The sequence below is a fragment of the Calidris pugnax genome, unplaced genomic scaffold (genome assembly GCF_001431845.1).
Source record: "Calidris pugnax isolate Ruff unplaced genomic scaffold, ASM143184v1 scaffold211, whole genome shotgun sequence".
NCBI classification, from domain to species: domain Eukaryota; kingdom Metazoa; phylum Chordata; class Aves; order Charadriiformes; family Scolopacidae; genus Calidris; species Calidris pugnax.
In genome coordinates this window covers 1,280,483-1,292,488 of record NW_015091083.1, presented here as the reverse complement: position 1 = coordinate 1,292,488, position 12,006 = coordinate 1,280,483, and the positions used below count along the sequence as shown (strand labels likewise).

The following is a 12,006-nucleotide window of genomic DNA, read 5'->3' as shown; positions in this document are numbered from 1 at the left end:
CAGGAGCAAATGATCTGCTAACGCTGGGGAGAGCCAGCAGACGTTTGTCATGTCAGGGTCGGCTGAAGTCAGATCTCCTGCCCACGAATGCCATGGGAAAGAAAGGGGGTTGTGCCTGGGAACTGCTGCTGGTTTTTGCCATTTTGGAAGGGCGGGTGGCATTTTCCTCTCCCCTAAAGGTTGCCCTGGTAATAAATGTAAATGCCCACCCACGACACATCAGCCTTAGGATTTAAATTTGCCCCTCCTTTGCTGCCAAAGCCCCCGCAGACCTGCTGGTCCCCATTCAGCATAGCCAGGGCTCCAGCTGCAGGGACAACAGCTGAGTTGGGAGCAACCATTATCCATACAGAAAGAGAACCATGCGCAGCGAAGTCCAGGCTGCCAAGTGTCTTACATGGCCACATCATCAATCAGCCTGCTTCATGGTACAAAAAAAGAAGTCCTCTTCTCCAGGGTGGTAGTGGTTATGGTGGTGGTGGTAGTGGAGACTTCATACACCACTACAGGTGAAGATTTTCACAGCTCAGCTACCCCAGAACATCACTGGTGGAGGAAGTCCGTCCTCTCTGGAAGGGTCACTCTTTGAGGCCTAGAGGAGCAGAGGAAGGAGGATTGTATCCCACTTCAGGGTGTTGGAGACGTATGGTGGATATCCAGAGAGGCTTGAAAGTGAAGTTGCCATGCATACCCAAAATTGGGGTATTAGTCCTGCAGTCTCTTCCTGGTGGACCATACGCATCGCTGAGAAGCTAACAGTGACAGGCTCCAAAATGTGAAAGTGGGCTGAAATGTGTATATTGTGCTTTAAAAAACCAATCCACCCCTCCCAAACCCTTAACTTCAGTGTCTTAACTACTGCAAAAAGATGTCCTGTGTCTAAATGCAGTGACTCCACCCGACTATCTAAAGACCTGGAGCACTTGGTTGGGTACTTCTCAGAGGAGATCTCTGATGCAGGAAGATGAAGCTCGGGTCTGTACTTCTATAATCTTCCCCATGCCATCATCACTGGAAAGAAAGTACATGGAGAGTGGAGAGATGGGGATGGGGTGACAATGGCTTCTGTGCTGTGAGCTTTTTATGTTAAAACCGAGACAGGGAACATGATGCTATGGCAAAACCTGGAGCAAGTTTTAAACACTTTAGGTTCAGTCCTTGGCTTTCTACACTACCTTTCTACACAGCACTTTGAGCTTTTGCTTTGAGCACCAGCATCTTCATTTGTGAAACAGGAGGATGTCCGTTCTTCCTGCCATGCGTTGGTCTGTCTATCAGTTTGCATTGGGAATGGTCTAGGTGCTCTCTGCCCATCTGTGAGGGCTGAGTGGATTGTAAGAGACAGAAGATGGTGACCTTGAGGGTTGTTTCTTCTTCTCACATGGAGCAGGAGTTGCCATCACCTGCTGCCTTCCCTCTGTCAGTTCATCCCAGCATTAATGCTGCTTTTAATCATAACTTCCCTGTTTTCCTTCAAGTTTCACGACGAAGGAAAATTGCTCATTTTTCCTCTGTGTGACTCACAGCTCTGAGGTTTTATCACTTTCATGTCTGGAGGCGGTGGGAGGAGGAAAGCCCTCGGATAAATAACAGAGAGGAATTTCAGTTCAGTCCCATCTCAGCATGTTTTGTAACTCCCCTGTTCCTGCTGTGCTCTCATGTGGAGAAAATCATTAGAGACATTTACTATATGCCAGGGAGGGCTGCACTCATTAAAGTATGACAATACCAGCTCTGGGAATTCACAACAAAATTACTTTCTTCCCACGTATCTGAGCATCATCTTCTACCTCAGCAGCTGTCAGTCAGTCTCTCCTAATCCGTTGGAAATAAATATTTTTTTTCTGAATTGGTGATTTTATCTGAATTCATACATACTCCAGTTTCTTGATCCTGTCTCCACTTTTGCTTGATGAAGTCATCAGTGCTTTTTGGGACCAAGGCTTTTGTGGGCATCTCACCAGTAGCACTTCAGCTACCATTTTCGTCCTGACTTGATGACTCTTGGGGAGTGGGAATCTCTTGTTCATCTCCGTGGTGTTTCAACCATGGGGATGAAGATGTCCAGCATGGTGTGGAGGTTTGCTGTCCTCCCAAAACACCTCCACATGTGAACTTGGATGAGCAGGAGTGGCTCCCCTGGGTGTGCAGACAGTAAATTAGTGATCATAGAATCATTATGGTTGGAAGTGATATTTAAGATCATTTTAAGATCATTTCATATTTAAATCCAACCGTTAACCTAGCACTGCCAGATCACTACTAAACCGTGTCCCTCAGTACTACATCTACGCGTCTTTTAAATACCCCCAGGAATGATGACTCAGCCACTTCCCTGGGCAGCCTGTTCCAATGCTTGGTAACCCCTTCAGTGAATAATTTTTTCCTAATATCCAATCTAAACCTCACCTGGTCCAGCTTGAGGCCATTTCCTCTTGTCCTGTTACTTGGGAGAAGAGACTGACTCCCACCTCTCTACACCCTCCTTTCAGGTAGTTATAGACAGCAATAAGGTCTCCCCTCAGCCTCCTTTTCTCCAAGCTAAACAATCCCAGTTCAATCAGCTGCTCCTCGTAAGACTTGTGATCCAGACCCCTCACCAGCTTTGTTGTTCTTCTTTGGACACACTTCAGCACCTCAAAGTCCTTCTTGTAGTGAGGGGCCCAAAATTGAACACAGTATTCAAGGTGCAGCCTCACCAGTGCCGAGTACTTCCCTAGTCCTACTGACCACACTATTTTTGATACAGTCCAGGATGCTGTTGGCATTCTTGGCCACCTGGGCACACTGCCGGCTCACGTTCACCCAGCTGTTGACAGACACCTCCAGGTCCTTTTCCACCAGGCGGCTTTCCAGCCACTCTTCCCCAAGCCTGTTGTGTTGCCTGGGATTGTTGTGATCCAAGTGATGTCCCACTTATAATGCAAGATGCTGTTGAATCGGATGGTGGCCTTCCATGGGTATGTCTTGGTAGTGAGATTATTTTTACGGGGCAATTCTTATTTGGTGCCTACAGAGAGGGGGAGAGCAGGATCTTGTGAAGGATTTCCATAGGGTGTGATTCTGGCTATGCATTGGACCTTCAAAGTTGGTGCTAAGCAACACCTGGGGCAGAGTAAGCATTTGGCAGAGCTGAGGATGGGGTTTTAAATGTTGAATGACCATTACATTTACAGGATGAAGATACATTTCACTGACACTTTATGTGTCAGCAGAAATATTGAAATATTTACCTTATGTGGTGGAACAGTTTTCTAACACACATCTTGTCTAGGAGGGCCATGGTTGGCTTTGTAGTGCAAGGCGTTTCACAGGTGGGATGAATGAAAGGGTGGAAAATATTCAGAAATGAGGCTTTTTTCTTTTTTTATGAAGCTTTTTCTTTCAATGGGAGAAGCCAGGGATAGAACAAAAACTCTTTCTTCTGTTTTCCATTGAAATTTAATGGTCTCTTTAGAAAGAGAGGGCTTTGTGACAAGAAAAAAGAGAAGCATCATCTGTGAGATGAGCATACAGACAGGAGGAGGGACACATGCATGTTTGTCCCCAATCCCTCTCCTTGCTTGAGAGGTACCCTGCACGTTCAGGGGAGGGCCCCTGGTGTAGTCCACAGTCTCCTTTGCTGTTTGTCAAGCCATGAGAGCTGCTGTGGACACGTCCCTGTGGCTCTCATGGTAAGGGCTTTCCTCTCCAAGGGGAATTGTATTTTTCTCCCAGTCCCTGAGGATCCAGGTGAGAACAGCCATGCCAGGTCAGATCAAGAGCATCAAAGCCAAGGGTGCTGCTTCTGGTCATTGGAGAGGAGTCCAAGGGCAGGCTGGTGTGCACAGAATGTGACCTCTCAGAAAGCAGGTGCTCAGCTCATCCATCAGATTGGAGATGCCCTCTCTGCACCAGCACAGGCAGAGGAAGTGTCCGCTCAGCTGGCTGGTGGTCCACAGCAGCAAACTATGGAGCAAATCTCCTCTGACGCCATCAGGACCAGCTAACCCTGCATGTGTTTCCCTCCCCGCAGATGTGCCGGCGAGTGTACAAAGGGATCCCGCTTCAGGTGCGAGGCCAGGTCTGGTCGCTTCTGCTGGACGTCGAAAAGATGAAAACGGAGAACGAAGGAAAATATGAGGTATGGGCTCTTCCTGGGGAAGACAACGGAAGCAAGGTGGTGGGGAAGCAGGTTTGGTGGGGCTTCACTGGTTGGAGCAGGTCAGACCTGTGACAGATGCAGGTGTCTCCATCTCCATCCACACGGGCAGGGGGGAAATGGGGATTCCTATGGGGATCCCTTAAGGGGCGGGAGGCACAACCCAATCCTTGCATCCTCCCTCTCAGGGTAGCAGCATGCCAAGTGCCCTATGACATGCACTGCTGGTGGGGCCAGTCCTGTCCGTGAATTGCTGCAGCCTCGGAGAAGGAAAGGCTGAAAATTAGTGAGGACTGAAAATGTAAAGGGGATAAACTCTATAGCATGTTAGCCAGCTGCTTTCCCTAACGTGCTGCTTCCATTTATTCTGCTGGAAGCCGTGAGCAAAGATGCTTTCCTTAGGGAAAAATGCAGGGAAGAGGGAGGGGAAGCTTAGCAGAGGTACTGCTCACAGCTCCCTGAGCTCCCTGGAGTGATGCAGAGAAGCCAGGAGTACCCTGAAGCGAGTAGGGGCTGGGTTAGGGATACCCCAAGCTTGAAAATTTCACTCTGGCTGTTTTGAAATGTGCAGCAAGGTCAGAAGCCTTAAACCAGCCAACAAGGTATCATTAGTCAAGAAACCCAATTAAGGCAGAGTGAAGGCAGTTTTTGCAAGTTTGTGGAGGATTTCTGAGCATGAGGTCCTGGCTTACAACTTAGATGTGCAGCTGGAAGTTGAGTGGCAAGGTTTGAAGAGCTTGGATTGAAGTGGCTTCTTTCATCTTCCGTCTTCAATCTTTTTATAACTGTCTTTAAAGTTTCTATTAAAAATCAAATAAAAATATTTTTTTTCTATTAAAAATCACTTATTTTCTCTGCAGATAGGAGAAAAGCCTGCCTTGCATTGCTTCCTCCCAGATGCATGCTGCAGGATTGGATTCCTGGGTGTAAAATAAGACATTTCTGTAGCATGCATTAAACAAGAACCCAAGTGACAGGGCTTTCTGTATTTTGTTATTTTTATTTCAGGCATCTCAGCTCCTTTACACAGCCTTTTTCCATAGGCAGTGTGTGGAAGCCCTTGGTTGATAATTAACTTATTTTCCAAACTTGTGTTATGATTTAGCTTGCATCGCATACCCGAGCGAGGATCGGGGTGTTGTGGAGACAGTTATATTTCGGAGGCGGGAGGCTGAGTGCTGCTTCCAGCAGGTGTTTCTAAGAATCCCTGCCTATTAAGCAGGATGATGCTAATGCTCATTATAGTTAGTCAAGCGTAGATGTTAATAGTGAGATGGTACTGGGATGGAGTCACGTGCAGGGGCTTGGGGAAGGCAGGCTGGGCTCACGGCAATAAGCAGAGATAACTCTCCCAGCACGCAGATTCTTATCACGCTCCCTCCCTCGAAGCTGTGCTGTGCGGGCAGGGAAGCAATCCAAACAAATGAAAGTCCCAAGGAGTTTATCTGTGCTCCAGAGGGGTCTGTGATAAACAGGAGCTTCAGGGCTAATAGGCTTTGCTGGATGCAAACCCCCTACAAACTCATTTTAATCCTCCTCTTCTTTGCTGCCACCTGCTGCCAGTAATTAGCTCTCCTCTAATTCCTCTGGAAGAGGCTCCCTGCAGCTCCTGGATGTGAGGGGTTTTGCTTTCAAGAAGGGACCAAGCTTCAGCCCTGTGTCCTGGAGGGGCTGGGTCCAAGGCCACCTCATTTCTCCTTGGGGCATGAACCATGGCACAAAAGCCTGGCTTTTGCATGTGCCTTGCGTTTTGAGCGTGCCGCCTAGCATGTGCCAGGTGATTTATCTTTTTTTTATACCCTCTGCTCCCTCTGTAGAGAAGTTGTCCCCTGCACCCGGGCTGATGGAGGAGCTACTTTTCCAGCCAAGCAGGATACCTTGCTCCCTGTGTCCATGTTGCCTCTAGAGCGATGCAATTAAAAAGCCTGGCACAGTTGCTTCTGAAGTGCTTTGTCTTATCCCAGCTGTCCTCCAAGTCCTCTCCGTGTGAGTCTCCAAGTCTTCCTCAAGGCTGTGGCAGCTCAGTTGTCCCTGATGCTGCAGGAGCCCAGAGGCTACCATGGAACGTGCCACACTTGGTTTCAACTTGGGTGTGATGCTCTGCCTAGCTGGGATTTTATAGTCATAACCAAGAGGGCTTGAGGAATGCCAAGAAGGCAGCAGGAGAAACGTGATGGTCATGGGGCAGAGCAGAGGCATCCTGGCTTTTACATGCTGCTTTGTAAAAGGTCTCTGGGATGGGACCTCCAGCTTCTCAGCCTCTGCTCTGCCACAGGCTTGCAGGTCTCGTGGTGCTAATGAGCTCGGAGGAGCATCTGTGAAGTCCCCAGGTTATTTAAACAAGGGAAAAAAGGAGAACAACTCATTCCGCGCTTCTTGTTTACCATATACAGAGTTAATAAAGCCTCCTGGGTGCATGGAGGTGACAAAGTGCTGTGCAACCTACCTGTTTTTCAGGTGCAGTGATTTAAAACCCCACCCAAAGTAGGGGTTTTTATAGTCTTTGGGAGGTTTCTGTGTTGTCCTAGTAGGGAAAATAAGAGGGACTTTAGCAGGGAAATTTGAACTGAAGTGACTCAGTGCATATGAATAGTCATCTTGTCTCAGGTAGTCTGCCAGCTTTATAGAGGGCACAGAGCTATAGGATGCAAAGAGCACAGAATTTGCAGCAGGAAAATGATGTTGTTCATCAGATCTTCATTCCATTGTCACTTTTATCCTCCCTTGTCTTGTGCAGGCAATAATTCAAAATAGCCCCTGCAGTGTTGCTTCTCCATACAGCTGCTTTTGAGGTTGGAATTAATATTCCCAAGATGCTGTGCCTGCCTTAAGTGTTCACTGTGCAGGACACATTTGAGTGCTAATGACCTTTTGATGTTCCCCAGAGCTGATGTGGCCACCTCAGGAGGTCAACAGCAGCCTGGAGGCACCTTGCATCAGGCTGACAAGCATTTGTAGGATGGCAGCTGCTGGAGCAGATGATTAAGTATCTGTGCAGATGTGCTATTTTCTGTCTCCTGTGGTGAGCGAAGAGGGGTCCTGACACTGGGCTCGACAAGCTGGGTTTGCTGCTCATCTCCACTGCCCCTAACCTGCCAGTGAATCTCAGGCTGCCTGAAGACAGCCACAAAATGTATTTTATTAATGCAATTAGGCCTGGAGATAGTAAAGGAGGGCAATTGCATGATCACTGGTAGTATCTAAGGGCTGTGAGATGAGATGCTTGGCTATAGCATAATGGTCTTTGCCTGCGCACACAGGGCTAAACGATGGCTTACAAATAGAACTGCAGTGGGATTTGTCCAAGGAACATCGAGCTTGGGACTCTGAGGGTGCAATTGGTTGAGGTGGGCTTAGATTTGGTTTGAATTTCCTTCCTTTGGCTGTGTGATGCTCCTTAAATGATTAGCCAGCATGAGAGGAACACGGGGATTCGTGGTTTTGAGTTTAGCTTCTGTTCTGGGCTCTGCCACTTTTCCAGCAGTCCCAGTGAATACCCCAGAACTGCTTTTCTAGTGAAAACTCCTTAAACCTCTTCTGCAGTGGAAGTAGTAGATGGGGATCGCTTCATAGAGTCTGTTGTCACAGTTTGGACTTCGTTATGACTAAGCCTCTGAAAAGCTTGGGGACCTGGTGCTTACATCTGCATATTGGTTATAGAAGTGTTTCGTTCCTTTAACACCATCAGAGATCTCGATGCTTTATGACAGCCAGGCCATGTACCTCAAAGAAATCAAAAGAAATCAGAGTGGAATTTAATTGTAAAGGGTTTAGATCCTGCAAACTTGGTATCTGCATTGCAAGATGGGCAAAGGTTGGACTGGCAGCTGCTGCTGTCGTAGCATGTGAGGATGGGCTTGTCCTCTTCTCCCTGGGGCTGGGGATTCACCTCCAGGCTGCAGATCTTTGCTCACTGCAAGACACCAGTGTCACCAAGTCACTCTGTGATAGCTCTGTGCAGCCGACAAGCTGCCACTCCTGCTGTAGGGAGTGTGCCTGCTCGCTGCGTGGAGAGAGGTGTGGGCTGAGATGGTGTCTGACTCCTTCCTCTTGTCTGCCCCTCTCCCTTCTAGCAAATGAAAGAACAAGCAAAGAGCTTTTCTTCGGAAATCAAGCAGATAGATTTGGACGTTAACCGCACCTTCCGAAACCACATCATGTTCCGGGATCGCTACGGAGTGAAGTGAGTACGGGAGGCTTCATGTGGCTGTACTGGCATCAGTGCTGGTGGGTGTGCATGGGATGGGGTGTACAGCACCCTCCATGGCTCAGGGTGGCCACCAGAACCCTGGCTCAGAGCAGCTCACAGGAGAGCAAAGCCATCTCTGCTTGCTCCACAAACCATTAGCGCATGGGACCACCCACAGATGTGGGGCTGCTCAGTCTGTCGTCGAACAGGTCCACTCTGGACCACGTTCAGCCCCAGTTCTTCAGCCAAGCATCACTCTGTTGCAGTGCTTTGTCCCCCAGGGTACTAGGGTTGCAGTTGTAGAGGGCTTGGTTTGGGATGTCTGGGATGTTGGAGTGGGTCTGTTGGGAGCTGGGTGGGATGGGGTGTATGTGGCCTCCAGACAGCGTTTGGGAGATCTGACAAAGTGGCTTGGATGTATCACACCTGGCTGCAAGGAAGCATGCACTGCATATCTAACTCCTTTAGCAAGGAGGGAAGGGAGAAAGGGGCCTACTAAGAAAATGGTGGCAGTGCTTTCCCCCAGGAGGTGTAACGCTTGATGCCTGGGTGATAGCAAGTGTATTAAAAACACACCACTGCTCCAAACCTGAAGAGCGGGTGTGTTGGCAGGTGTGGGTACGTGCATGTCTCTCCGGGAGACCTGCTGATGGAGCAGGCTGGTTCAGCCCTGCTCTGCTGGGGCCACTGCTGACTGACTCCCCCATGAAGAAAGAGGTCCCATCCCACCTGCCCATCAAGGTGCTTTCTGGTTCTGTGAGCCCTGCTCCTTGCAAAAGCCATAAGTACCATTTGTCTGGGTGTTTTCAGAGCCTTTGCTCTCTGTGCGTACGCGTTGGTGGGCACAAGAAGCTGGAGACCTCACGATCAGGTGGTTTAATATCCTTCTTTCTTTCCAGGCAACAGGCACTCTTCCATGTCCTGTCAGCATACTCGGTTTATAACACCGTAAGTAGTAAGTTAGTCCAGTTAAAGGGAATACTGTTGTGCTTTTTATAACTATATCTCTATATAAAGCCTTTTAGAAAGCTTTATATACAATTATATATGTGTATACATGTAAGTGTATATATATATACACACATACACCCACATTTAGGGGGTGGTTATTCCTGTTTTAAGTCCTAATGCTGGTTTGTACCGACAGCTGCAAGACTCACAGGCAGCACAAGACTCTTTGCACAGTTGTTTGATTCCCTTGTTCATTTTGCACCCGGTAAATGACACCTGGCAGATGCTATTTGGGCGAGTATCAGCAAAGACAAGGGATTGCCCTTTGTCTTTCCAGCAAGACTAACCTCCTGGCCGAAGATCTGTCATGTTCCTGACTTCTTGTCGTACACTGAATGGCATCCTTGTTGAAAACACTGATTTATTATAGCGAACCAGTCATTTTTAGCTGAAGGGCACAGGCAGAATAAGCCTAAATTAGCAGCTAAACCTACTGCCTCCATCTCCAGGAGGGGACAGTTACTCCAGAAGGCAGAAAAGATGCTCAGAGAGGGTAGTCAAGGAAACAAAGACCCTGCCTTCCCTCATACCAGAAAAATGCTTACCAGATTTCTTTTTTCTTTAATTACTTCAGTGCTTATGTGGCTGAAGGAACCCAAACCAGTATCGGAACCACATGCTATTTATCATCCCATTCCCTATTCCTTGAAGTAGCTGCAGGCACCTCTTATGTTGGGGTTTCTGTCCCTCACCCTCCAGGCTTGAGCAGGGCTGGTGGGGGGAGCAGCATGGTGGGTGGCATTGCCTGCAAGCCGCTCACCTCCTCCTGGAGGTCCTGCTAGAGCGGGTCCAGAGCAGGGTCACAAAAATGGCCAAAGGGCTGGAACACCTCTCCCATGAGGAAAGACTGAGAGTTGGGGATGTTCAGCTTGGAGAACAGAAGGCTCTGGGGACACTTTATTGTGGTCTTTCAATATATAAAGGGGCTTTATAAGACAGACTTTTTACCAGAGCCTGTAGTGATGGGACAAGGAGCAATGGTTTTAAACTGAAAGAGGGTAGGTTTAGATTGGATATAAGGAAGACATTTTTTACAATGAGGGTGGTGAGGCACTGGAACAGGTTGCCAGAGAAGTTGTGGATGCCCCATCATTGGAAGTGTTCAAGGTCAGGTTGGATGAGACTTTGAGCAACCTGATCTAGTGAAAGATGTCTCTGCCCATGGCAGGGGGGTTGGATGAGATGATCATCAAAGGTTTCTTTCAATCTATACCACTCTGTGAGTTAGTGACATGCTAGATGCTGTAGACATATGGGAGCTGTGAATTTGTGCACAGTCGATAAAGACCTTGAAATGGGACAGACCTTGAAAGAGAGGGAAGCACAGGCAGCCCGGCCTGCTTCTGCAGCATCACGGTGGGGTCTGACAGCGTGACAGCATGTGTGCTCCTCTTGGCTTTTGCAGGAAGTGAGCTACTGCCAAGGCATGAGCCAGATCGCAGCCATCCTCCTGATGTACTTAAACGAAGAGGACGCATTCTGGGCCCTGGCACAGCTGCTGACCAACCAGCGGCACGCCATGCACGGTAAGGCTGGGGCGGGATGCGGATGGGGCCTCTTACGACAGAAGGCTCTTTAGGTTTGTTGGTAGAGCCTCGTTTCCCCTCACGTACTGGCTTAGAGCAGGGAAGGCCTAATTATGTGCTGACGCAAGCCAGCTATGGAGCTGAACTTTGCTTGTGGAGGCAGACAAGTTCATCAGAGAGAAATGTGGTTTATTGGCACTGAGCTTTAGCACTCAGTAATTAACACTCTCGCAGAGGTGCTATCTTCCCTCTGGAGTGCCTTGCCCTTGGCAATCAATTAACTCAAGGTTACGAGTTTTTAAGAGGTCTCACAGAAGTACATCCAACAGCATCATGTAATGCCCCGTTTTTAGCGTGCCACGACCCACGTGCCCTTGTGATTTTATGAAGATGTAATTCCACAAAATGTGCTGTATTATTTTACTTCAGACACATTAAAGATCCTTTCATCTTACTTGTGGTTAGCAGTAATCTATGCGCAGAGGGTTATTTTATGAACAGAGGGCTAAGGCTTTTGGCTTGATATCTCCGGACAATCTTAAATGCATGTCCTAGATTACAGGGTGCCGCACAAGGTTTTGTTTAAACATCTTCAGCTTTCCTCTGAACCATGGTAGGCACCAACGGTGTGTTCAGAGAGGTCTTGGCCAAGCCAGGTCTCAGGCAGGGAGGTGAGTGGGTCTGCTCTGTGGGGCTGGGCTGAGGAGGACCAGCTGGGGTTGGTGCTGAGGGTGCTGTTGCCCATGTAGATGATGTGACGGGCAGGCTCTGGGAGGGATGCCAAGGGAGGTAGCTGGGCACGTTGTGGTCCAGCCGACTTCAACAGGCAATGCAAGGGGATAAGTTGCTAGCAAATCGGGCCGCCATTGTAACTGCTCCAGAGCTTTTATAATTATTTTTCATTTCTCTCATCTTTTCTCATTAAGGTTTCTTCATTCCTGGGTTCCCGAAGCTGCAGAGATTTCAAGCTCACCACGAGCAGATTTTAAGCAAACTCTTCCCCAAACTGAAGAAGCACCTGGTATCTCTTTGCTATCAGTTTCCCCATACTAATATTGTGTTTTAATGCTAAAGCAATTAGTGTAATGTTCTCCCAAACAGATGCACAACTGAACATATTTCTAACCATGTAGGACTGC

At 48.3% G+C, this 12,006-nt stretch overlaps 1 protein-coding gene across 1 annotated transcript in view; it reads left to right on the top strand.

Moving 5' to 3' along the window:
- Window positions 1-12,006, top strand: part of LOC106897191 (USP6 N-terminal-like protein) — a 65,667-nt gene that overhangs the window by 47,162 nt on the left and 6,499 nt on the right. Inside the window, exons 7-11 of the mRNA XM_014957672.1 lie at window positions 4,016-4,123; window positions 8,215-8,324; window positions 9,230-9,278; window positions 10,747-10,867; window positions 11,794-11,888. Coding sequence (XP_014813158.1) covers window positions 4,016-4,123; window positions 8,215-8,324; window positions 9,230-9,278; window positions 10,747-10,867; window positions 11,794-11,888 — 483 coding nt within the window. The remainder of the gene's footprint in view (window positions 1-4,015; window positions 4,124-8,214; window positions 8,325-9,229; window positions 9,279-10,746; window positions 10,868-11,793; window positions 11,889-12,006) is intronic.